At 42.9% G+C, this 26123-nt stretch overlaps 4 protein-coding genes across 26 annotated transcripts in view; 3 read left to right on the forward strand and 1 right to left on the reverse strand.

Moving 5' to 3' along the window:
* LOC117232714 (tyrosine-protein phosphatase Lar) overlaps window positions 1-6844 on the forward strand; it is a 278813-nt gene extending 271969 nt beyond the window's left edge. For all 18 annotated transcript variants that reach the window (XM_033492311.1, XM_033492390.1, XM_033492320.1 and 15 more), the window contains 3 exons: window positions 27-253; window positions 394-2200; window positions 2442-6844. In XM_033492311.1, the coding sequence (XP_033348202.1) occupies window positions 27-253; window positions 394-2200; window positions 2442-2510 (2103 nt within the window). In that variant the 3' untranslated portion in view covers window positions 2511-6844. The remainder of the gene's footprint in view (window positions 1-26; window positions 254-393; window positions 2201-2441) is intronic.
* Window positions 6845-6904: 60 nt separating this feature from the next.
* LOC117232834 (uncharacterized Golgi apparatus membrane protein-like protein CG5021) lies at window positions 6905-8669 on the reverse strand. Of its 5 annotated transcripts, none has more exons than XM_033492524.1 (5): window positions 8531-8667; window positions 8061-8137; window positions 7748-7982; window positions 7193-7447; window positions 6905-7116 (listed from the first exon to the last, which is right to left on the reverse strand). In XM_033492524.1, the coding sequence occupies exons 1-5, from the start codon at window positions 8543-8545 to the stop codon at window positions 7051-7053; spliced, it is 648 nt and encodes a 215-aa protein (XP_033348415.1). In that variant the 5' UTR covers window positions 8546-8667; the 3' UTR covers window positions 6905-7050. The 5 variants fall into 5 exon arrangements, with proteins under 5 accessions (XP_033348415.1, XP_033348423.1, XP_033348447.1 ...); XM_033492532.1 differs by having other exon boundaries at window positions 6912-7116; window positions 7193-7435; window positions 8531-8669; XM_033492556.1 differs by having other exon boundaries at window positions 6920-7116; window positions 7748-7953; window positions 8531-8668.
* Window positions 8670-9090: 421 nt separating this feature from the next.
* On the forward strand, window positions 9091-25351 carry LOC117232820 (zinc transporter ZIP11). 2 transcript variants are annotated; one of them, XM_033492509.1, is made up of 6 exons: window positions 9091-9384; window positions 10900-11281; window positions 12129-12280; window positions 12384-12469; window positions 21459-21716; window positions 23471-25351. In XM_033492509.1, the coding sequence occupies exons 1-6, from the start codon at window positions 9277-9279 to the stop codon at window positions 23547-23549; spliced, it is 1065 nt and encodes a 354-aa protein (XP_033348400.1). In that variant the 5' UTR covers window positions 9091-9276; the 3' UTR covers window positions 23550-25351. The 2 variants fall into 2 exon arrangements, with proteins under 2 accessions (XP_033348400.1, XP_033348406.1); XM_033492515.1 differs by having other exon boundaries at window positions 9094-9384; window positions 10900-11149.
* On the forward strand, window positions 13272-14383 carry LOC117232855. The gene is made up of 2 exons (XM_033492569.1): window positions 13272-13636; window positions 13825-14383. Exons 1-2 carry the CDS (start codon window positions 13368-13370, stop codon window positions 13955-13957), a joined length of 402 nt encoding a protein of 133 aa, XP_033348460.1. The 5' UTR covers window positions 13272-13367; the 3' UTR covers window positions 13958-14383.
* Window positions 25352-26123: the final 772 nt, after the last annotated feature.

Consider the following 26123-nt stretch of genomic DNA (forward strand, 5'->3'; position numbering starts at 1 on the left):
ATAACTAATTTTACTTCGTATTCTAGCATTTGTACACTTCGTCACCCTTCTCCGAGTACCTGTCTCTCGATATGAGGGAAGTACCCCCTGGTGAGCCACCACGACGTCCCAATCCGAATACCCCGGTGGATGGAAATCCAGAGGTATCGGTGAAAACCAGCGGCCAAGAGCCAGGCATGGTGTGGGTGGTCGGTCCGATAATAGCTGCGTTGATGGTCAGCATATGTCTCGTCCTTCTCTTCGTTATTAAAAAGTAAGTATCGAATACAGCGACAATGGAACTTTGGTCAGTAGCAAATCGATCAACATCGATGATATCGCAATGACATAGTTTGATATACGTTTTCCTAGAGGCGAAAACCTATTTCACGATATTTTCATTTATCACCTTAGACGAAGACAACCCTGCAAAGCACCCGATCAAGCAGCAGTCACCCGACCATTAATGGCCGCTGACATCAGTTCGAATCACGCTCCATCCGATCCAGTCGAAATGCGCCGTTTAAATTTCCAAACGCCTGGCATGGCCTCTCATCCTCCGATTCCGATCAGCGAACTAGGAAATCACATCGAGCGCCTAAAAGCAAACGACAATCTAAAGTTCAGTCAGGAGTACGAGTCGATCGAGCCTGGACAGCAATTCACTTGGGACCACTCCAACATGGAAATAAACGCTTCGAAGAATCGTTACGCGAACGTGATCGCCTACGATCATTCGAGGGTGATTCTGCAAACTATAGATGGCATGTCGGGTACAGATTACATAAATGCCAATTACTGCGATGGATACAGAAAGCAAAATGCGTACGTGGCTACGCAAGGGCCTCTACAAGAGACATTTGGAGATTTCTGGCGAATGTGTTGGGAATTGAGATCGAGCACGATCGTGATGATGACAAAGCTGGAGGAACGAACGAGGATTAAGTGCGATCAGTATTGGCCTGGTAGAGGTTCTGAAACTTACGGTTTGATGACTGTGACCATCACCGACGTTCAAGAGCTGGCTACCTACTGCATTCGAACATTCCAAATATCCAGAGCGGGTTATTCCGAGAGACGTGAAATAAAGCAATTGCAATTTACGGCCTGGCCTGATCACGGTGTACCAGAGCATCCTGCACCGTTCTTGCAGTTCTTGCGTAGGGTCAGATCCCTGAATCCACCAGAAAGCGGACCGCTGATCGTCCATTGTAGCGCCGGTGTTGGAAGAACGGGTTGCTTCATCGTTATCGACTCGATGCTCGAAAGGATCAAACACGAAAAGATGATCGACATCTATGGCCACGTGACTTGTCTACGAGCTCAAAGAAACTACATGGTCCAAACCGAGGATCAATACATTTTCATCCACGACGCGCTTTACGAGGCGGTGATCTGTGGCAACACAGAGGTGCCTGCCAGAAACTTACATTCCCACATCCAGAAGCTGATGCAGCCAGAGATCGACAATATCACTGGTATGGAACTGGAATTCAAGAAACTGTCCAACATCAAAGTGGATTCGTCGCGATTCATCTCAGCGAACCTTCCCTGCAACAAGCATAAAAATCGCTTGGTGCACATATTGCCCTACGAGTGTACCAGAGTATGCCTGCAGCCACAACGCAACATCGAAGGATCGGATTATATTAACGCCAGTCTCATCGATGGATATCGATACCGTGGTGCTTATATCGCCACTCAAGGACCCCTCTGCGACACCACAGATGATTTCTGGCGTATGCTGTGGGAGCATAATTCTACGATCGTGGTCATGTTAACGAAATTAAAAGAGATGGGTAGAGAGAAATGCCATCAGTACTGGCCGTCCGATAGGTCAATTCGTTATCAATGCTTTGTGGTTGATCCCATCGCGGAGTACAACATGCCACAGTACATTTTGCGAGAATTCAAAGTGACGGATGCGAGAGACGGAGCGAGTCGTACAGTCAGACAGTTCCAGTTCATCGATTGGCCTGAACAGGGTGTTCCAAAGTCCGGCGACGGGTTCATCGACTTTATTGGACAGGTGCACAAAACGAAAGAACAGTTTGGCCAAGATGGACCGATAACTGTACATTGTAGCGCCGGAGTTGGGAGAACAGGCGTTTTCATCACCCTGAGCATTGTATTGGAACGTATGCAGTATGAGGGAGTCGTTGACATCTTCCAAACGGTCAGAATATTGCGCACGCAACGACCTGCTATGGTTCAAACCGAGGTTTGTAGACGTTTTTCAATGAAATATTTTAATCTTAATATGGTAGATATTTCTTCTCAGATATTTCAAGTTCTCAGATATTTCACTTCTCTATATATATATTTTTGCAGCCTTAAATTTCTCACATAACGCGCGAACATACGGAATTTTACTTTCTATCTGAGATTTGCTTCTTATATATTTTTATAGCTGTTGTAACATGTAACACGTAGATAAAATGTAATATATGTTGCTTATGCAGGACCAATACCAGTTTTGCTATCGCGCCAGTTTGGAATATTTGGGTTCTTTCGATCATTACGCCAACTGACAAGCCGACACTCGCGAGGAAAGAGAATCGACGAGAGAAAGAAGAGATCGACAAAGAAACGAAAGAGAGGTCGGTGAACGAGCAAAAGTGCGACGCGTCTAGTACGATGAAATAGACGAAAAATGTGTAAGTTTGTAAGTATGTAGCCTGTATCATGTTCCCGGGCAAAGCGTACCATACTTGTACCTTCCAATGACAAATACAGTAGAAAGGCGATAAATTATTAACCTCTCGATCAACTAACTACGGTAGCAACCAAGTATCTTACAGTCAATGGTGTCGCAACAGTCTCAAGATAAGCGGAAAAGTTCCACTTTTTATGGGCACCGTATGTGCTGAAACAATTTTCAAATTCCCCGACAACAAAAACGGGACAATACTGCCGTTTAGAATGTACGGCTGAAAAGCTCGCTGTAAAACAATCATATCTGTAGAAATATTCTTTACCATCATATCAAAATTTCCTTTTATAATTCGAAAAAAAGAGGACACACACACAAATACACAGGATGACATGCAGACGAACAAGAATACGCGAGAAACGAGAAAACTTGGACGTTTTCGAGCTAGAAATCGAAGAAATCAAGCGGGAAGCGATTGACAAGCGAGAGGAAATAGTACGAGGAAATCGTAGTGGACAATTGAAACGATCACTGAAACATATCCAACTCGAGGAGAATTTGTGAGACACGTTCCGATTACACGTCTCCCGAATCGCTCGAAAATGACGGCTGCTTTACATAATGTAAGAATAACGAAGAAACTGACGAGATTTATTATTTTACGATCATGTAACTCGCGATCCAAACGTCAGCGTACATGATATTTCGTTCTATGCTGAAACTTTCCTATTCGTTGGAGAAGAACAGTGCTTCCATATTAGTGGGGAACGTAATGAAACCTCCGAGGCGAGCTACTACAAGTGCGAAACATGCCGCGTCAGAAGAAAAAAAGAAAAGCTACGAAGAAAGCGCGCGTTTCGTAAAGTACTTATCGATGCGACACGGAAGATATCGAGAAATCAGAAAGAGAGAGAGGGAGAGAGAGAGAGAGGGAGAGGGTGAAACTGCAAGTATCTCGATCATAAAAGGAGGAGAAATCACAGAGAGACATAAATTTCCGCTCAGCGAAGAGAAAATTACCATACTGCCAAATCGACAATTATTCATGCTGAACCCATTACGCACGATAGGGATCTTCTCATTACCTACTGTAATTTTAAGTAGATCGTAAGGCGATTATTCTAAGATTAGTCTGTAAGCGATGCCATTAGAAGAAGAAGAAGAAGAAAAAAAAAAAGAAAATAATGCGACTGTGTCGAGTGAAGGAAGTATGAAAGGAAACGGTGCCTATATTCAATTAATTAAAATGCACAAAGTGTTGTGCAGGTTTCTACGCGAACTAATTTAACTAACTAGAAGCACTGTATGTCGGATTTGCGTACTATTCCACCGAGCCCTCGATGCCCTTGTGTACAGAGTACCATTGTAGGCTTCTACCTCGACTACTTTTACAGTTTTCCCCAGTTGCAAGGCTATCAAACGCAGTACACCAGTTCCGCTCTGGAGATTCGCTCGTTTCTAGTACAATTCATCGAAAAACGTAGCTCATGAAACGCTAAGGGAAGAGTCAACGAAACTTTGTAATTCATCGTCCTTAACGCGGATATCGCGTCAGATCAATGCCAAAAACAATCAGTTTCGTGATTATGCGTCGTCCTGTCCTGCGTATACATTGCAACAACGGTAGAGGTGTATACTACTCGCGATTTAAACACTTACAGAAATTCTAAGTAGTCTATGAGGACAATAAGCTTGTGCTCGTTTATATACCTTCTATATTTCGAAATTTTCACCGTATCGTTCGGTATAGAATCGTTTTATCGCTGTTCGACGATAATGGTAAAGCAAAAAATTCTAGCTATAAAAAATATGCAGTGCGTGGATGGTATGGTTAACGAATATAATCAGCCGAGCGAGTCAGAAGATCTCTTTCAGTTTTTGGCATTCTTTTGATTGCGAGGGGTTCGTGCAGTAACCTAAGCAAGAAATGCAGAAGAGAAACGTACGAAAGGAGAGGAATCGATGTTACATTCTTAGATTCAACTTTTAAATTTAATGATGTTCGATCAAGCATCTAACGTATATACATATTTTCAGTTGAAAGTGGTTCGAGGGTCAGGAATTGTGACTAAGTGTACATAAATGCACCGTTTGTCATTAACAACATTATATAAATATAAATATAACTATAAATATGGATATAAATATAAATATACATAAGTAAAATGATAAATAATATATATATGTATGTATGTATGTATGTATGTATATACATATATATTATAAATATCATAATTGAAGAGAGTACGCATTTAAAAAAAAAAAAAAGCTGTGGATATTTTCTAGACTGTCAATATAAGCACGTTTCTTTTATTTTTTCCATCCGTTTTGTCGCTTTTCGGTTTTCAACGCACCTTTTGATACTGTTTTTTAACATAAGTTCGTTTTCATGCAACTTTACTTGCGTACCTATTTTTTTACACGAGATTTACATTGAAGACTAATGACCTACTGTATTATTTCCGAGCGTGCATTTATTCGCATCTCATATCATTTTATTTGATGTTGTAAGACTGAAGGCCATTGCGTGTCTAATGTATTATCGTGTACGTATATTTTCGGTACTTCTAAAAAGTACTTAAACCGCCTCGGTCGTCCTTATAAAAGATTATACTATACTTAATCTTTGTATCTCTCTCATTGTCCGTTCAAATTCCGAGATTTTCCGATGTGTTCGATTCTTCTGTACATAATCTCTTCCTAATCCATCCACTATGACTTATTTGGAACTGAGTTTTTCCGCTTGCAGATACGTTGTCAACATTCGTTTCTTGATCATCGTTGTATACTGGCCTTTGGTACGAGCACGAAAGTTAGTCTTAAAGTAATTCTATTTATATAATTATTCTTTTTTATACTGTTGACTTGATTTATCACATTAATGTACATTTACTTTCTTCAATCTCATTATTGTTTACCTTTTATTCGTGTATAACTAGCGATATCGTGCTTCTGCCTCGGAATATAAATTCGTTGTTACTGGCAATGAAGAGACACGACGATACGACTGTTTTTCAGTAAATCAAATCAGCAGTGATTAAGTAATCCTTGAAACAACTTCTCTCTTCGATAAAAATGTGCCATTGTTAAGAACTACAATTGGTGTAAAAACTTATTAAAAAAAAAAAATCGACTTGTTATACAAATGCATCACACTAAAAAAAAAAAAAAAAGGCTGAAAAACCAACGTACATAGAAAACAAAGAAATACATTCCCATGGACAAACGATGATAACATGGTAACAAAACGATTTGAATTTAAAGAATCTCTTCGTAACATCTATAATCATATTCGTGGAAGAAGCGAACTAAACTTTAAAGTCTTTGGTACGATGATTTTAAGGATGTCGTTGTTATCCTTCGATTCAACTTTTTAACTACATACACACGTATTATATAGATATATTAAAAGATTTAACAAAAGAGAGAAGGAATATAATCCTGCACAAAGTGCAGCTTCGCCAAGACGGTCGACAACTTCGCGTTCAAAGTTCCAGACTAAAAATACAATATGTTACGGAAAACGAAAAGTTAAATGATTGTATAAACATATTACTAGTTATAAGTTAGTAGCATTAAATTGTATCCGATGAATTTACCAATTCAAAAAAGTCCACGATATTCATATATTTATAAGATACCGAACCGTAATGTTATTACGTTCTTTTGTATCATTCCAAAAGTTTTGTGTATGTTGTACGTTAGCTGCGTGTCTATTGTTAGTGTTTATAATTTTTTTATATCCCAGAGTGTATAGCAATATGTGGTTTGTTGTATTCTTCTTCTTAAAAAGCATACGACTCGCGTTTTCGGAGCAATCTTTCCTAATACAACAAAATACAATCGGCCATATTATCGCTCCGTGCAATACCACGACGAGTTTGTTACACTGTGTGTGAGATCATCTCGAGTTCATCCATTTGGATAAGATTGTAGTCATACGATTGCAGTCATTAATTCCGTGGAAAATGTGAATTAAAGAAACAAAGAATAAGTCAAATATTAAATATCGTTGAAAGAATGGGAAATTATTTTGTGATACTTTCTTGCCAGAAAGAATACAACAGGCTGAAATGAATATAATAAATGCAATGTTACTAATTAACACCTATACAAATTAAATATTGTGTAATAGAAAGTCTGTTGACAAGGAGAAATAAGGTGTACATTATGTATTGCCCTGTGGCATCAATAAACTAATAATTAACGTAACATCCGCATTTTTTTTTTTTTTTCGAAACGTGAAAACACCAGGAAATAAACGAACGACGATATTTTCAATAGCAATTTTATTTTATATTATTTCATTAAGATATACAATTATTCGCATCATTATATACAAGTCGACAGTTTTCACGATGATACTTATTACGGCAATGTTTTTCCTTAAATAATATCATGACTGAATATTTCTAATCTTATATCACATTAGTTGGTGCACCTGGATTACCTGCGGGTGGACTCCTGGTCATCATGGACGCAACCTGTGAGAATAACAATAGATCTATGTACTTCTGGTTTACATATCCTTCAAACTATAAAGAACATTCATTTACTAACATTTTGTATGACTTGTTTTCTTAGAAAGTCGCTGGTGGCAGTCGAAATATTTTTATCATTTCCCATTTTGCATTTTACGTATCCATATAAATTTGCACTATTCAAAACGATTGCGATGCAAACGAGCAACAGCCACTTAAATTTCAAACTAAACAAGGCTGCCACAAAAAACATCGACCACAAAAGTGGACAGAGAATTAAGGCTAACCAAAAGATACGCGCTTCTGTAGTATTAATGCGGTTCTGTTGGACACCCTGAAACACAGGGTATACATAGTAGACCTTGTATTTTATAGTAAACAATTACAATCCTTTCTACTACTCTTTTTTCAATGTTGTTTACCAAGAACAGTGAAACATTAAATGCCTGTATAATTATAAGCCTTTCTCTTTTTATCTTTTCTTTTTTACCACAATGTGTCAAGGGCATAAAATGTGAAAACTGGTAAACCTTGAACTATTTATTCATTCGGGTAGATACAATGTCTACTAAAATGTACAAAATCGAAAGGATGTACGCAATGCCTATAAAATATAGACTTTTAATTAACAAACCTTTTTGGATTCAAATACCCAGTGACTTTTTCCATTGTCATCCACGTAATTCCACCATCTAAGACCAACCATTAGCCTTCCGGTGATATTTTTAACAGTCCAAAAGTCCATTGACAAGAGCAATACAACAACTACAAAACTAGTTATGAAACTATTTGAAAACCATCCACATAACATATAGGCTACTATCGCTGCTATTCTGAAGGCTAAATGAAACATGGTAACATATGGATGTCTATAAAGATACAATGTTGTCAATCTCAAACCTTAATTACTTTTATTAAATGTTTATATAATTGTAACATTTATATACTTAAGTTTATTGTTGCTTTGACCCGTTTCATCCTCTTCGCCAAAAGCAATTGTATCATCATCCATTAGCAAAGGTACCTAAGAAATCACATAATAAAATTTCAACTATTGACAAGCAACAACGTTACACGTCAAACCGTGATTACAACGTTAATGAAAATGAAAAATGAAAATTCTCCTTCCCTCCCTAGAAGGAGGTTAACACATAAAAATGATACAGCAACACCTCGCACACTTCAAAACATATCGATTTACACCTGTTTTAACTATTATACGTACGGATATTCACGAATAAATGTCAATAGCAATTCTTCCGACACGACAACAAAACGGTGATGATGTTTTCGCGATGAAAATGATTCTTCTGTTATAGTTTTATGCAACCTGGCAGTTTAAAGGTGGAAGTAAAAAAAAAAATACTTGGCGTCGATATACGAAAATCGAATGGGTTAAAATGTTCCGTACACTTACCGACGCAGACGCCATGTTAGCATGTTTTACCAAAAGCTTCCAGCGATACTAACGCCTTATTAACATGAGAAAAGCGCGAAACATACGTAGAAGCGTATTGAAATAAAATCCTAGAAAAGAATTCAAATATGTCTTTGATTAATGACAGATGATTCAAATTCTTGGACATGTCTCGGTGAATGAAATAAGTGCCTGTCAAAAGTCATAGAATTCAGATACAGGTTTAATGCAGTTTGAATATCTTGCACGTCGCTGTAGATCGTTATCGGATTGGTGCATTGGAATTGGCGAATTCTATTGGTCAATTGAGATAGTGTTTAGCGTCACATGTATATACAAGCAACCCCATTTGTACGTAAGGGCGAATAATGACAAAAGCGTGTTCGCCATACAGTGGTTACATATGTTCGTCCGGTTTCGTATCAATGTGTTCTGTGTACCCTACTCGGAAATCATAATTGATAAGTACAGGAACGAACTCGTCGTACAGCAAGTAGACGCGAATACGCGTTGGTAGTAGTGGACTAGCAATAGCAGCGCCGATATTCAACAGTGATAGTAACTGTAATGAAGTATCAGTGGCAGCCACTGCGATAGTGTTAGTGGCGATGGTGGTGGCTGAGATAAGTGCGGGGGACTGAATGCATATCAGCGGAATTTGTGTCCCACGAAACAGTTTCTCGTGGTTCACATTGCAGAGGATGTGCTGTGCGATCTAAGGTGTCGAGGATTAGACGATTGGTACAATGTTAAAGGATTATTCGCCAATCGTACAGGCGCTCCTAGGAACGTTATTTACGTGGGCTCTCACCGCAGCGGGTGCCGCACTTGTTATCGTAATTAGAGGAAAACAAGTAAGCTTTATTCCTTCCTTTTCTTCTCCAATCGAATATTTTTGAATTTACCTACGTTTCGTCAAGTATTTATTACTGCATTAATCAAAATATTATATACGTTCGACTCTAACCTAAGTTGCAAAGTATAAACTAACCTTTATCGTACACTCTTCGCGGGAATTTTTCCGTTTTGAAAACGTTGGAATTACACTTACCACCTTGAAAATGTTTCACATCCTAGTTTAAAGAAACGTGATATTTACGATATTTCAAGCTTTGTTATCATCTTTCAAATTTCTTATTATAATTTAGTGCAATACATTAGCGGAATAAAATAAATTTTGTTATCGGAAATGGTTAACGTAAGATCGATTAGCTTCTTTTGCGAACCAGTCAGGGAAAAAATGTACTACGTAAAAGGTGCAATTAATTTCGATGTTATTATCAGTTAACGTTTTTTTAATTTTTCTCCTCCTTAAGTCCTCCTCCTTAAACTTTGTTTTAGGGCATCCTAAATCTCTTATCTATTTCTGTGTCTTTCAATGGTATTTGACTAGTAGAATCCAAAAAATGTCAGTTTTAAGTTTAGAAAATCATGGAATCAAAAGTTATAGATCTGTAAAAGTACGTGTTTTATAGCTTATTTCGTTACAGATGTTCAACAAATTCGCGCGAACCTGGTAGATAGCAGTGTTACCGACCGCTTTCCGCCTGGATTTATCTGATCCAACCCAATATCGATATGAATTGCCGAACCTGAAATTTGGCCATCATGTGCATCTATTTACAGATAGTGATTTGACTCGTTAAACTGAAACGGATAGTCTATGAATAAAGCTAATATGGCGTTGAAATAAGCTGTGAAATGTTGGTGCATGTTCGCAGACGCATAACTTTTAATCTCATGATTCCCTAAATTTAGAACTGGCGTTCTTGGACCTTACCAGTCAAATATTATCGAAGGACACGGAAATAAACCAAAAATTTAGATCAAGAATGAAGTTTAGTCTGATTCTTAGCGGTTACTATATTAGCTATATCAGCCTCCTCTAATTAGAAAATTTGTGAAGTAAATTTTTTATATGGAAATGACGTAAGATCGGCTAATTTCGTTTACGAACTAGTCAAAGAAAAGCAAAGAAAAGCGAAGAAAATATACTACGCAATATAAAATTTCAACGTTATCTAGTTAACGTTTGCATCTTTTTTCATTTCTTTTTAAGAAATTGCTACTAATTTAAAACTTTATCTGATAAGATTAGATGTATACAAACTGAACAACGTATGAACAAAATTTCTATTTACGAAAGAGAAGGTATCGCTTGGTTCTATAACATAAAGAAATATCGAACGATATTTTAGAAGTGTGACAAACAAGTAACATTTTACGATAATAAGTTTATTACCGTATAATTATTTTAACAGTATCACAATATGTTTGATTGTCGACGCCTATTTGAAATTCTACATACACGTAAATTAAGAGATAAGAGTGCAGAACGATACTAAATGATGGAACGCGTTTAATTACAGCGTAAATTATTGGACATCAGCCTGGGATTCGCAGGCGGCGTGATGATAGCGGCAAGTTACTGGTCGCTACTGGCACCTGCTATTGAAATGGCGACAAAGAGCAAATTGTACGGAGCGGAAGGCGAATTCGCGTTCGTACCAATAGGAGTTGGATTTCTCATAGGCGCGGCTTTCGTTTATGGGACGGACGCGTTGATATCTTCCCTTGGCATTCAGTCCCCCAATGTGCTTTTAGCTATGCAGTCAGTCGGTACGAAACAAAGACGCAAGATCCTTGAAAAACTAAAGAGTGACGAGGATTTAGACGATTATGATCCGTGTAACGACGTACAGATATTTGGTGGAAAAATGTATACTCAAATTGAGTCAACCACCATCGATGGTATCACATTTTTTTCCTGTAATATGTATCCAATTCTTTCTGTAGGCTTGGAAAATGGGATCAGTTCACTCTACACTCTGTATATTATTATTATGTCTGTGTGTCGAAATGTAAATGTTCACTCGCCCCTCTTTGCTTCCTCGTACAATAAGCGATTAACTCGTTCAGAAACAAACAAATTTTCAAATATATCAATTCTGTGAGAAAAAGCTCACGACGTTACTTACTTGTCTTTCGTTTAATTAATGTACCGCTGTTTCTTTCTGAACAGTGCATAATTTTTTGTTGTACCTATCGTACGTAATATCTTGTATTGCGTAGTTAGTCGTTAGTTAGAATGTTCGTCAGTGTTAATGCTTTTTGCATTTAAACAAGATGTGCAATGTAACGTTTGCATGAAAGCATTTTCAATGCAACAAGTGGAACTTGCAAAAACGCGACCGATAAAATATGAATAGAACGTCTGGTTATTGAAACGTGAATTACTCTGACATATTATCCACGCTTTGAAAGTACAAAGTACTTTTGCTAGAAAGGTAAAAATAGCAAAATATGCATCAATTTTTGTCGTTCGTGTTGAAGAAAGTTCCGCTACTTGTAAAACTGATCTTATTAATCCTGCCTGCGGATCTAAACTATAATACACAAGAGGTGCAAAAAATATGGAATAGAAAATACCGGGTGTTAATGATAAGCTTTACTGTGCTTTAATTCGAAAAAAAAAAAAAAAAACGAGAAAAGAAGAAGAAAGATTATGTTTACACAGGGGCTCATATACACATATATAAACAATTTAAATCACTTCCAACGAATGTTATAGTATATCATCGATTGTCGCATTTTCCAGGTTTCTACGAGCAAAATACCCGAAGACGACAAATTGCAAATGTAGATAGGCCGGCAGAACAAGAAGAAACAGGCACGATTTACGAGGATCCTAACAACGAGTGTAAAAACAATCAATGGAGAAGAGTTTTGCTGCTGGTCGTTGCCATTACGGTACGCAAAGTCGTCGAGATTTTCTTTAAATGCACCCATGACGTAAAATTACAAATAAAATGTGACGAACTTATGCTCGAGATTAATTTTTGCAATGTATTAGGTGCACAATATTCCAGAAGGTCTTGCAGTTGGAGTTGGATTCGCTGCAGTTGGTAATAGTGCATCAGCAACTTTTGAAAATGCAAGGTAAGCGACATTTCTGCGTCTCTGTATGTAAGGACTACCAATATGGGAGTCTAACAGTCTTCTAACAATATGCACGACGCTTCAAAATTCCGAACATCACGAAGCGCGATGGAAAACTATTTTCATAGGCAGCGATAGATTCTCGGAATCTAATCTAGCGTAAACTATGTAGACAGTGGCCGTATAGTCCAGAAGCCTGTCTCGAAGAAGAGGGGATATGTAAAAGGAAATAAGTACGTTTTTTAACCTTCTTTTAACCAAGATTTAAGATTTAATCGGCAATATCTATTTTAATATCTTTATCTGATATTCTGGCCTAAATAATTTAACTCGCATTGATCATATAACCAACAAGTTTCTCACAATATGACCGAATGATTATTATTCTTAGAGATTCGCCGTTGTATGTAGAGCGATATTTCAAATAGATTCTAATGCGTCTAAAGTAAAGTTCACTTAAACCAATCGCGCCTATCAGATTCATTACGGATCATCATCGTTAAGTAGTTAAGAGAATTGTTCAGAGGGGAGAAGTCTTCGGTTACGTTAAAAATCAGTATCTACGTTTATTTGAAAATCTACCATAGTTGTCTGAATAGATGTAATTCAACGTTCGTACGGTAAAAGAGGAAAACTTTATCGAACGATATTCTCCTTTTCTGTTCGCGCGTTTAAAAGTAATCTCGTTCGTTTGATGCATCGATAAAGGCGGAAAGCACGAATACTCGTGTAATTCGAGCAAGTGTCGCTACTGTAGAAATATCGTAGCTCAAGTCGAAACGACTCGGTCGATTCTAGATGGCTGCGATTGAGAAGGAAGTTGAGGAATTCGTCGATAGATGGTAACACCATTGAAGTCGAGCGGATGGAAGTTACGAGCGCGTGCTAGGAGGTCCCCATGAATGAGTTCTATGGTGGTCGGTCGCGAGTGCCAGCCGCAGGCAAAGTTTATTGGCAGCAGTGGGTGCCTGTTGCGCGGGGGAAGGGCACGTGTGGCCCTGGAATTCAACGAGCCCTAGGCGCCGCGCATTCCATTCCATACCCCGTTCCCCGCTTCCTCGTCCCTCTACCACGACTTGCCCCGAACTCGCTCTCCTTACCGCCTTACGCCTTTGACTTTGGAAACAACTCAGCCTACTGCGATGACGTGTACAACTACATCGACCGGTATGACGTTGATTTCATTTCTACAAAAGCCGCCCGGGCAACGTAAACTTTATTTATAGAAAATGTTAACGATATCGCATGCTCCCATATCGTCGACCTTCCTCTTATTCTCTTCTTTCTTTTCTCTTATTTCTTTCGTCCTCCTTTTCCAAAGATAGCCCGTTAATTCGCCCAACATCTTGTTACAGATTCGTTCTTTCCAATTCTTTCCAATCTCGAATCCGCTCGACGAGCTTTAAGGCAATTCGCAGTAACGAAATTTGTAATCAAATACGAGGATCAATAGGGGAAAAGCAACGTTTATCATTCATGTCACTGTAAGAACGTGCACGTGAATCGACACGTGCACGCAAATGACTACTTCCGATTCCGCTGCCCAAGGATCCAGCGCTCGACGATCGTCCGCCTATTTTCAGTCGCGAGCTTGCAGCTTTTCTGCAACGTAGTCAGCCTGGAGATGGATGGAAAACGTTTCACCTTCGTATTGGCAACCAAAATTTTCACGCCCATTAGCCAGAGCACCTGGACAACCCGAGCGTGTTCTTTCCGTACGCTAAATATAGATAGACAGCTTTGTTTCCGCAGCTTGACGAAACTTTCAATTTTTTGTTTCTGTAACTAAAAAGATAAGTACGTTTGTACGTGCTCCTCTTCGAAGGCAACTTTTCGCAGATACAATTACAATGGCGAAACTTGTTCTCCGGATACGTAGTTATTACGTAATTTAGTTAATACATAAACGTTTTCACGAGGGATCCAGCTATTGTGCTTCTTATACCGGTATCCTTTTATTATTTAAGCGTACTCTGATCAAAGGCTATAATTTAAGATTCGAAGATATGTTCTTCGCACAATTTTGTTGCGAAAATGTAAATCGATGCAACAACGTGTAAGGATAATGGGCGTTTAGAGTAGTTGCGCGATATGCGAAAAGCATAAAAGGTTGATAAAGAAAAATAGCTGTCAACGTAAGTGTTCGAACGTATTTAAGATGTTAAGAGAGTTTCATTACGGTACTACCAAACTCGAAATCGCGTCATAGCCGAATCTCGCTGCGTTCGAACGCTATTGGATATCTGAGCGGAGATTACAAGCGTCCGTAGGTCATTAAGCATCCGTAGAATGAATGGACCGGATCGATGTTTTCCTCTCTGTCGCGCGATAATTGAGAAATACAGAGAGACAGTTCTCTTTTTTCCTTTCTGATACAGCGTGAACGCTTTACCGAAGAAAGGCTAGCGGAATGGCGACTCTCGCCAACAAATTTCCGAGGAGACTTTGAATTTCAATGCTTACTGGAAAATATTACCGCCGAAGCTTCTTCTTTTTTTTTCATCTTGTAACGAAGCCGGTAAGAGAGAGACGGAGAGAAATAAGAAGGTAAGCGAACGAGCGAGGGCGCACGATAAGCGGTGCGACATAAACGCGGTATCGCGCTAGTTTCCCGGTTATGAATGAATCGTCGTCTCGGTTCGAAAGATGACCCCGGCCGATATATCGGCGTCGTGCGTATCGCCACGTACTGGTTCGTGCCGTGCGTATATTCTTATCGGTGCCGCGGGTCTTCGCCGTCTGACGACTATCTTCTTTCAGGGAATGTTCACCGGGAAAAATATTTTTCCATTAAAAATAGATACACACGTCGATGGAATCGGGGTAAAGAAGGGAACGACGAGGAACGAGCAAGGATCGTCGCGCGTTGGGAAAATCGCTCAGCCTTGAGCGGTTATCGAGCCAGCATGCCCTTTTGTAGCCGAACTCGTCGGTTACGAGCAACATTCCATTCTCACGACGATCGCGAACCTGCAGGCTACCGGTGTCGAGCGTATTTTCGAGAGGTTAATCGGTACAAATGTCTCGTATTCGGTACATAGAGAAGTTGCACCGCTAAGCGTTCGAGTAAGCGACATGGGAAAAAATTGTCGAGGCAAGAGATCGTTGGCAGATCGTGTCCCGGTCAAGGAAAACATCGTCGTCCGTAAGCCGCGATAGAAACGAGGCTTTACGCAACAGATCCGTTTACGTTATCGATCGATCGGTCGCGACATGTCCTTCCCAAGGAAAGGTAATTCATTCGCGAGACCGAGGCAAAACGTTGGTCGAGAGTTGCGTTCGAGGCGGCGAAAGAATCATGAATGAAAGGTTCGGCGGTGGTTGATTGGTAGCGCGTGGCCGTTCACGTCGGTATCCGCAGTGCGTTGGAATAGCGAAGAGCGAAGAGCAAGCAGACAGGACAAATAGAGCGAGAAAAAGAGAAAAGGATGCTGGAAGAGCGGGCAGCCGATAGGAGCGACGATATTTGCACTCGTAAAACGCTCAAGGAGATCCGGTACTGAGTCACCTTCTGTACCGAGATACCTTCGCGGTATGCGAATTTTTCGCGGAATCTCGCTTGTCCTTATCTCGTTTCGCCATTGAAATTCGTCACCGAATCGTCGTTAGCGTCTATTCTCGTGACTCGTTCCTTCGTGACGCGATCTGCCCCGTTGCGTGCCATAAAAATATCTAGAAATAGACGACCATCGAACATCTTCTGATTCGCGAAAAAGGCGCTCGCGTTCTCGTTCGGCTTCGTCTCGTTCTCGATCGAGAAGAACGCTGTTTCAGATCGGAGAGGCTAAATCGACGTTCTCGCCATTCTCTGCGGAAGATTTGGTCACGTGATCGCGTATGTCGTCCGATATATCTTCTCTGTTTCCGTTTACCTTCGTAGATCGTAGAAGAAAACGGGAAAGAAGGAAATGGAATGGGCGAGTGAAAAAGAGAGAAATAGCACGCATAAAAACGAAGGAACTACGGAGTGGCGGGTTGGCATGGTACGTAGATGAGGTGTTGCTATGTTAAACACGGCGCCAGACAAAGCTGCCGACGAAACCACCTCATTTCAGTGCTATCCTCCTGTCTGTCTTATTATATACCGACCGACCGACCGACCGACCGACCAGTGCTCACCGCACCGCGGCCCCTCTCTGTCCTCGTGTCTCTACTTTTCTCTTTTTACTTGCCCGCTCTCTTCTCTCTACCATTTTACCCTTTCTCTCCGTGGCTCTAGCTTTGCTGTCCTCTTTCGGCTCGAACATCCTCTCTGGCTATCTATGCCTTCTTCTTTTCTCGTCCTTCATCTCCAAGTTGTAGTATCGTATACCATAACTATAAACGCGATAGTCCGTAACTCGTTTCGTCATTGCTGAAACTGTATTTTCTGTTAGAAAAAAAAAAAAAAAAAAAGAAAGAAACGAGGAATGTCGATCGTCCACGAAGAGAGTAATAGAGGCCAAGTTGGTGAACGAATAACGTCCGACTTAACGACGTTTTCTCAATTTCTTACTCGATATTTTCTAAAGATGCGATTATTAGATTTAGCAACACGACACAGCCTCGACAATTTTCTTCGATCGTTGTACTTTGCACACGGAATTGCTTATCACACGCGGAAAACTCGTTCTGACGTGTGCTAAAATCAAAGGAAGTCGGTTACGATATAGTACTTCCCGTTTAGCTTCGGTGGATGGTGCATAGTATTACGAATGCACGTGCGCAGCGATAGACACGCCAACCGTATCTCGGAACCTTCTTCGCGACGAGAACCGCCTTCCGTTATCAACGGAAGACGAGCATTCCCTCGCATTGATTTCCATCCCGTCGTTAGACTGCCGGACACCGTTTCTCCTTTTTGTCTGTTCGTCGCCTACATTTTCTACGCGCGAGATGCCTCGAGTACAGCCGTTCACGGCCAAAACTTTCTGAGAATTCGACTCGCGAGACACACTCCGTAAGTTAGCGGACACACCGATACTTTTCTCCTTTCTTTTTCTTATTATCTAGCTCGAAAGGTCTTGGTACGACGGGACGTATCGGAAAAATAGAAGCTTTCGATATCGGAAGATATTATCAAAAAATGAGAAGAAAAGAAGAAAAGAGAAAGAAAGAAAGAAAGAAAGAAAGAAAGAAAGAAAGAAAGAAAGAGACAGTGGAAGAAAACGGGCGATCAAACAAGCTATCGGAAAGCGCATTTGTCATCGCGACTTCCTCCTGCTCTTTCTTCTTTCGGCGGACACGTCTATCTCTCGCTTCTGCTCGGTGTCTCGGTTAATTCGTTTCTCTTTCTCTGGCATCGGGCGATGCACCGGCGCGCACGGTGCAGCGACTTTGCAATGCTTGGAATGCAGCGGCATTACGCATGCGCACCGCGTACCTTACTCGGAACAGACGAACAGCCGGATCCGTTATGTCCCTCGACGACGACCTCGGGACGATCGTCTGTCCGGACTATTCGACGAACTAGCGTCTTCTTGCCGATCGAACCACCGCCATCGAGACGGCTACTCGCTGTTGCGTCCACGATCAACTGTACACGCGATGGAGGCTATTTCTTCCTTGTGCGCTGCGTGGCTCGCAAGGAACATCTGCCGTCGGAATCTCGCGATCCAGCGACCGTTCCCAATTCGGCAAAAGCCACCTTACCCCTTGGAATGCGCGCCAATTATTTCACGGCGAATTCGTTCTAAACTTTTACGACGTGGTCGTAGTCGTAAGAAAGAGCTTCCTTCCCTCGTATCGTCTTAACGCGCGGGTAACTACGACCGGTTACCGTTTCGGCTAGAAAAGGCTGTGTCGCAAGGAAGGGTGACGAGGGTTGAGAATGGGAGAAAAAGAGAAGGAAACGGAGGAACAGGTTCGCGAGAATCGGCAAACGCGTTTCTGTTTGACATTAAGAGGCGCGCAACGATGCCGGAGGTAGCAGAGAAGAGCGGGGTTGATCTTGGTCTTATGATTTTATGGTGTTAAGCCGTGGCCGGTGGCCTCGGGACTCGCAGCCGAGAAGAGCCGGAGAACTCGCCTTGGCGTTGGTGGAATGCGGGACGGGCAAATCGCGGTCGGCCCGCTTGCGCCTCGTTCCCATGCATTCCTTACTCCCTCTCTCGTTCCTCCTTCGTCTCTGCTTCTCTTTCTTTCTCTTCCCTTACCCCTGCTCCTCCTCTCTCGCCCCTTTTTGTCTTGCTCGCTCCTTAGTTTTCTCGTACAAGCGCGTTTATACGTCTACGCTCGTCCCTCGCGTTGCTCCTCTCCCCTCGTCTCTCTTCTTAACGCGCGTCGTACGGTGTATGAACATAAGCGCACACCTAAGGACTCGCGCATAACACGTAACACCGGCTTCTCCCCCTTTTCCTATCTTACGATGTTTCAAGACCCTCTCCGGGTCTCTAGTCCTATGCTCCTTCTATCTCTATTCACATCTTGTAGGCTCGCCAATCGCGCGGTCAATCCCTCCAACGGAGATTCCTCGTGATTCCTTCGGGATCGTTCCTTCTCCTTCGATTTCCTCCTTCTGCCGGTCGCTCGTTCGTTCCACGCTTCCTTTTTGGAAGTGCAGCCTCGGCCGGCGAAAAACGGCTCGTTATCGTATCGCGGCGACGATGAAATTTCGCTGCCAGCGACGCTACTTTCCACCGTGAGATCGATAAAACGCAACCCGATTGCGTTGTTTACGAGGCACGAGCACGCTGTTCGATCGTAGCGCACTTTGGCTCTGATTTCTCGTTTCGCGATGAGAAAGAAAGTCAGACGAGAGAACAATTTGCCAGTGTTTCGGTCGTTTAAACCGAGGACGAGCGTTGCCGCCTAAAGACAGTCACGGTTGCTTATGGAATGCAAAATGGCGACCGGCGATGCGTCCAACGAAACTACTCCGGTCGCCATTTTGGTACACATTGACGAAGCTACACCGCCTCGATGATCCGTTAAGTTCTTCGATATCTACGACGTCACCGGTTCAACGTATTTATTTTCCATCGCCTCGAAGCTAATTTTTATGGCTGCCGCCCGTAGAACCGGCGCTCCATCGAATACGCACGTCTAACGGTAACTCCGCTACGAGTTTGACCATGACAATCAAAACACCGGTGTGCTACCTTTTTTCGCCTTTTAATAGATACCAGTTTGGCGAGATCTATACCGTTTCTGCTCGGAGAAATCTCCGATTCGCGGCTCGAGACAGCGCGACGCCCTCGCGCGTAATTCCCCGGGCGATGGAATACCTCCGTTTCTAATTTGAAAGGCGAACCTTAGCCGCGTGATCTCTCTAGCGCGCGACAACGCGGACAAATTTATGAATGAGCCTGTCTTTCTCTCTCTCTCTCTCTCTCTCCTCTCTCCCTTTACGCCTATTTCACGAATCGCGCAAAAGCAGACGACTAGTTGGATACCAACGCGATGGACACTTTCCGATTTAGAAAGTAGCGACAGTTGGGAACAAGGGAGAAGACGAGCCCTAGCAAACGAGTTACTTCATCCACTCGTAAAGGATGATGAAGACGCTCGGACGTTGTTTCTTAAGTAAATTTGATTGTCGCGTAGGGTGAGGCGACCTTCTCGTATCGTAACAAAATAGGACAATGGGGACAAGATGAATTTGAAAAACGGAAGAATCCGAACTCCGCTGGATTGGGCAGCGAGAAGCGCTAGAACGACGCTGGCCGGGGTCTAGCTGTCTGGTGATAGGGTAGACGAATCGGGAAATCACGGCGCTGACCGTGGAAATCAGAAAGAAGAAGTCAGGAAGGAAAAGAAACCTGGCTGTAGGAGGGCGCGGTTCGAAGGAGCGAGAGAAAAGAGACGAAGGAGCACAGGAACGATGGAGAGGGACAGAGTGGAAGAACGAGAGAAAGAGAGAAACGTAAGAAGGTGAAGCCAAGAGTGGTGTGGTAGGGGACGATCATTCTTGGAACTCGGGTGACCTCCCCTGATGCAACTGGCGAACAGCCGGACCCGACGGGTTAACTGTACAACCACTTATGTACGTCGATGCTGTAGGAACGCGACGGCGATGCCGTCCTATGAAATAACGTGCTACACGCCGCGGCATGACATACCATACCATGTGCTCGGCATGTACGAGAGAGCACGGTGATCATGCATCGGAAGGAGGAGCTTGGTTCGCGTCATTCATTCACCTGCTCGACCATCTCTGCTATTCTCTATCGATCGACCGCTTGTCTATTGTCGCTTGAAAATTCTAATCGTCGACCCATCGGCAATTCATCCGCGCCCGTCCATAGTCTCCTCGACCGGTCAAGAACCGAACATTGCAAAGTTTTTCCATCGTCATTGATTTCTTCTTACCACTTTGGCTTTCTGTCGTCTATTCGTCTTTTCGATTTTTTGTTTTACTCAACTTGTTTCGTGAACTGTGCTTTCGTATTCGAATATTCTGGCTAATATCCGGCGATTTCTTCGTGCCGTTCTCTCTCCCTTGCTTGTCGTTCCATCGAATTGCCGTGGTACGTACGACCGCCGAGATCGATCGACTTGGAAATTTCCAAACAGTAGGCGATCGTAATTGGCTCGTACACTCAGCGCGTAACTCGTTCTCTTACTTTTGTTCTTCTATTCTCGCCCTTCGGCACGCTTCAGGATCTACTCGTAATGTAACAGCGATCTACAAATTTACAAGAAGGAAAAGGCGGACACGTAACGTCCATGTCGAGATTCGAGAATGAACGATCAGTTTGCCACGCATAGGACAAGAGAGTGGAAGGTTCGTCGTAGAAGCAGCTCGCATCACTCGAACCGAGCAAATGGAAAAATCTAGAGAATGTCGAAGTCGTCGACCAGTTTCAAGAACTCACCGGGATCGGATGAGACGGTGCAAGTTGACTCGCGACAAAGTCACCTTGTCTCCTCACCTTTATCCTTATCGTTCGATCGCGATACGCGCTTCTCGCTAAACCAGACACGCTTATTTTTCCTGTCACATCGGCGTTGCTTAGGAGAACGCGTTCAACCTACTACCACTCAATCGCGTTGTACGTTTTTATTACAGAAACCTTGCAATCGGAATCGGTATCCAGAATTTTCCCGAGGGACTGGCGGTGGCTCTGCCCCTTCAAGCGGCTGGAATTAGTACGTTGAAGAGTTTCTGGTACGGACAACTCTCAGGGATGGTAGAACCTCTGGCCGGCGTCCTTGGCGCAGCCGGAGTGACGTTCGCTGAACCCGCGCTACCTTATGCGCTTGCCTTCGCAGCCGGTGCAATGATCTATGTCGTGATCGACGATATCGTTCCGGAAGCGCATCAGAGGTTGGTACAATTTTTATTACATTTGCATAGAAATTGGGAATAAGAGCGTAGAAATCTCTCTTTCTCTCTTCTGAAACTGCTATTGTTGTTGCGGTGGTCGTTGTACGAAGAAAAAGTAAAGAGGATACGGTCGTACAGGTCTAGAAAGATAGAGGCGCATGTACGGCGCATGTTCGAGAACGATTACGGTACAATGGCGCGTGACGGCAGTAGCGTAGTTAGCGCAGCGTCGGCAAAACGGACGTGGCGAATTTCTTTCCCAGGCTCGACTGCCTAGCTGAAGACGCATTGTCATTATAATTGGCTCCTTTTGTATTTCGCGTGCGATCTAACCGCTCTGGCCGACGAGACGGTACCGTACGGACGCGCTTTCCTCCTGAGATAGTGGAGCCAAGTTCGCTCCCTCGGGAACCCTCCAGGCTCCGACAAACACAAAAGTGACAAACCCCTCTGTAAACCGTTGTCTGACCTCCGACAGGCGAGAAGCTGTTTCTCGTACGCGTTGCACCGCGTGTGATCATTTCCAAAAGGCCGAAGGAAGTGAAAGAGGGGAAACAGAGAGAGAGAGAGAGAGAGAGAGAGATTACAATGCTCGCTTTGCTTTCTGGTTTAGCAGGACAGCAGAGTTTCTCGCGAAAGGTAAACGCGCTCCCTGTAAGATCGAACGATATCGAAAAAAGAAGCGCGAAAGAATAAGGACGAGGAGAAAGTTTGCGAGATCCGAGAATCGATTAGTTTTCGTAGCGACGCACACGCGTGCGCAAGAACCAGCTCTAAAAACGAAAGACACAAGAAACACGGCTCTGCTATGTAGAAGCTATCGAAAGAATTCGGACTTGTCGCGTATCTCGGGAATTAATTTTTCTTCGACTCACGGGTTTCTCAACTGATACGGAGCTAGCCGGATTCTTGGAACGGTCGGTCCTCGGTGATCGTTTGCATGATTGTCTGTTCGGTGAAAAGGAATGCCTCGTTTCGGGCCCGTAGCCTCGCAGCTAACGGCAATCGTCTACTTTTTTTGAAAGCAGCCTGTGGTTCGAAAGATACGCGCCATGCTGTCGATGATACTTGGCGGAGAGATCTCGATCGATATTTGTCGCGTCGAATCGCGTCGAATCGCGCCGAATCGCGTCGAATCGCGTCGAATCGCGTCGTTTGTCCACCGACCGCGAACCGTAATGGCTAATAAAAATACAAATTTCTGAGGCACACCGAAAGGAGGTATTTACCGCGCGGATATGATTGATATGGTAGAACGCCCACCGAAACACAACGGCACATTTCACCGGCCGTTAAAATTGATGGCCGTGTATAATTTACGAAATCAACAAGCCGTGACGTGCAATACCGGCTACGAGCGTGTGTGTTTTGTGTGTACTTAATCCCTACTTATATCGCGAAAACCCTTTTATTTCTCGCTATCCTGCTATTTTTTCTTCCCGTTCTTCGTTTCCATCTCCGCACCTCGATCGTCTTCGAACGTTCACTCGGATTCCTATTTTTCGTACCACTCTCCTCTTTCTACCGCCATTTTTCGTCATCAGCGTCGAACAGATCGTCCGAGCATCCAAGTCCTCCTCCAGTTCCTTTCCATCGATCCTCGTTCGTTCACATATCCAGTTTTACGTTCACGTTCCTCTGCATCCATCCTTGGATATGAAAGAGAGAGAGAGAAAGAGCGTATTGGTGTGTCTTGCTGTCAAATCAGTTTGCATCTTTAAGAAGAAAACGTATTTCTTGCTTTCTGATTACAGTGGAAACGGTAAACTCGCCAGCTGGGCCGCGATCGTTGGCTTTTTGGTAATGATGTCTCTGGACGTTGGATTAGGCTAGGATCGTGCGATAAATGACATTTGCAGAAATCGATGCGCGTCTAGGTTTATAGAAACGTTCGATAGAGTCGTTGTTCCTTTGGGAAGCTCGTTTCGATCTTTAAAGCCAATTTTCTTTAAAAATCGCAACGAACTTTCCGAGCAACTCGATATCAAACGCGAGAAATTCCTAATAATTTCTGTCTCGCGGCATTCCGTCGAATTTCACGGTCGAATTTCACGGTCGAATTTCACGGTCGAGTGTGGAGATCGAAGCGGAGTTAACGCGGCGCGTTAACCGCTAACGATCTCGAAGTTCCGACAATTCGATCGGGCTTTCTTCTCGTTGAACGAGATGCCAAGTTCGATCGTATACCGCCTCAAAATTATCCGAGTGTGTCTTCCATGAATCTAGTCTTTGTTGATCCGATATAGAAGTCAATTAGATCAATCAGGCGACGACCTCCGGTTACGCTTTACAACATTCTACGCCGTGTTCGTTGCGACCAAAGGAAACGAGTAGAAGATCGTTTGCCCTTGTTCGCGATTTAAAAACCGGCTCTGTCTACTTCTCACCCTCTCTTATCCTTAATCTATATATTATTTATCGTCTCGGTTAATGGGAAATTTCGATTCAGTATTGCGAAGATACTGCAATGACCGATCGAAAGATAAGAAAAATGCCGAACTCGGGACGAGAAGGCAAATATTGTGATAGCCAATTTCGTTTAGAAATATAGTCGCAAAGAATCGGTGCGACTCCCCTTGCTTTCTTACGCAACATTTTACGTAGCTTTCTTTCAAATGGATTCTCTCACGAATAATACGAATGTGGCAATTTCAAAGTGTCTTTCGCACGACACGTACGCAATCGTTCGCTGCACGCTAGATAAATGCACGCACATTTATTACGCTGTATCCAGGACGTATCTTGTCCAATCAGTTCGTCGTTCGCGATCGATCCGAAAACTTAAACGGTTAAACGTGCGATAAACTCGCACGTGCTGCAGTATCTTGTTTTTTAGATAAGTAAGTTTACAACTGCCATCTTGCCATTGTAAAATATTTTCTATTTCCCATCCCAAACATACCGATATTTATCGTAATGAATTTTACGATGCTTCGAACACTACGTATGTAATTTTATCCATTCACTATAATAATGATAATAATAATAATAATAATGTATAGTACCTACCGTTAACGGAACGCCCGTTTCGTTTCACGCTCGGCGCTGGATCACTACTTATAAGACAAAAATACTATTTTTTCGTATATAACAAATCGATACATAGACGTAAGAAATTCGCGCGTTACTTGTACACGGAGAAGCTCGAGGCACGTGTGATCGATCGAATCGTCATGCACACTGGACGAATCGATACTTTTCACGTGTATATCGTGGTAGTGCGGTTTCTCAGGTTCCTACGTCCGCGTACGATCCTCGTAGTTGCAGTTTCGTCGACGATCTCGAGCCAAACGTTGTTCGTAAGAGACAGAAACAGAGCGCGAGAAAGAGAGAGGAAAGAAATCGATCGTCGCATGCTTTGTATCGAACCAGTGCATGTAAAGTGCGATGTCAGTCGTCTTTACGACGAAAGTGGTGCTTTGGAAACTTTCTGCAAATTATAAACCGACAAACTAGCTATATCGGTATTAAGTATCCTAGGTTTTGTATCCAGTGGGAAGGCTTTCGGGACAGAAGCGTCGTTCGATCGTAAAATAAAAATGTGCGACTGGAATCTTTCTCTATACTGGTACGAGTAAATTGTTTGTATCAAGAGCAATAAAACAGAGTACGAATTACGGCCGTTAGACGGAATATCGGCAGGATATTTTTACTGTTCCTCGTCCTGGTCCGCGACGTAATGGCGCAAAGTGTGCCCGGCATTTCGCTGCTCGTTTAACGTATCCTGTTGTTTCACCGTTCGATCCTTAACGCGTTGACCCTTTAGAGGCGAAATTTTCTTACTACGGTATCGGCTGACGCGATCTCGTTTCACACGGAGTCGTGTATCCCGATAGATCTCGCAATCAGCGAGATTGAAACGATTCTAACGACGTCGCAGTGTCTCTGACAGATGGGACAGACGTGTCCCATTAGCCTCGAAAGGGTTAATCGTCAGAAAGGGAAACGAAATTGGATCGTTGCGCAGTTGTAGCCGGCGCGTTCGCGGCAGAGGAAGAGCTGCGTGACGTGCACGGAGCCGTGCATCGACGGAAGGTTAGTCCGGCGAGTTAGCCAAGCTGTTCGTGAGGTAAGATTCGGTGAAACGAGCGTACAGTATCGGCGCAGTCGACGCAATCCTCGTCTCGCGTCTCCCGTCTCACCGAAGAGTTGCATAACCCAAAGAGAGTCGAGGCATGAATGGAGCCGAGCGACGAGGACGGCTGCACCACTCGGTTGCCCGGTGCAACGAGTCGACCCGTGGCTGGTGGGGATGCCAGCCGAGAGGGACGCATCGGTATTCAAGAAAGAGCACGACGGAAAAGAGCGAATCGGAGCGAGAGAACGAATCATACGGCGTACAGAAATGACGCAGTGCTCGACAGAATTCTGCCTACGAGGAAGACAAAGCCCGACAGGCGATACGCG

This window comes from Bombus vosnesenskii, unplaced genomic scaffold (assembly GCF_011952255.1).
Source record: "Bombus vosnesenskii isolate JDL3184/JDL3185 unplaced genomic scaffold, Bvos_JDL3184-5_v1.1 scf7180000013263, whole genome shotgun sequence".
NCBI lineage: Eukaryota > Metazoa > Arthropoda > Insecta > Hymenoptera > Apidae > Bombus > Bombus vosnesenskii.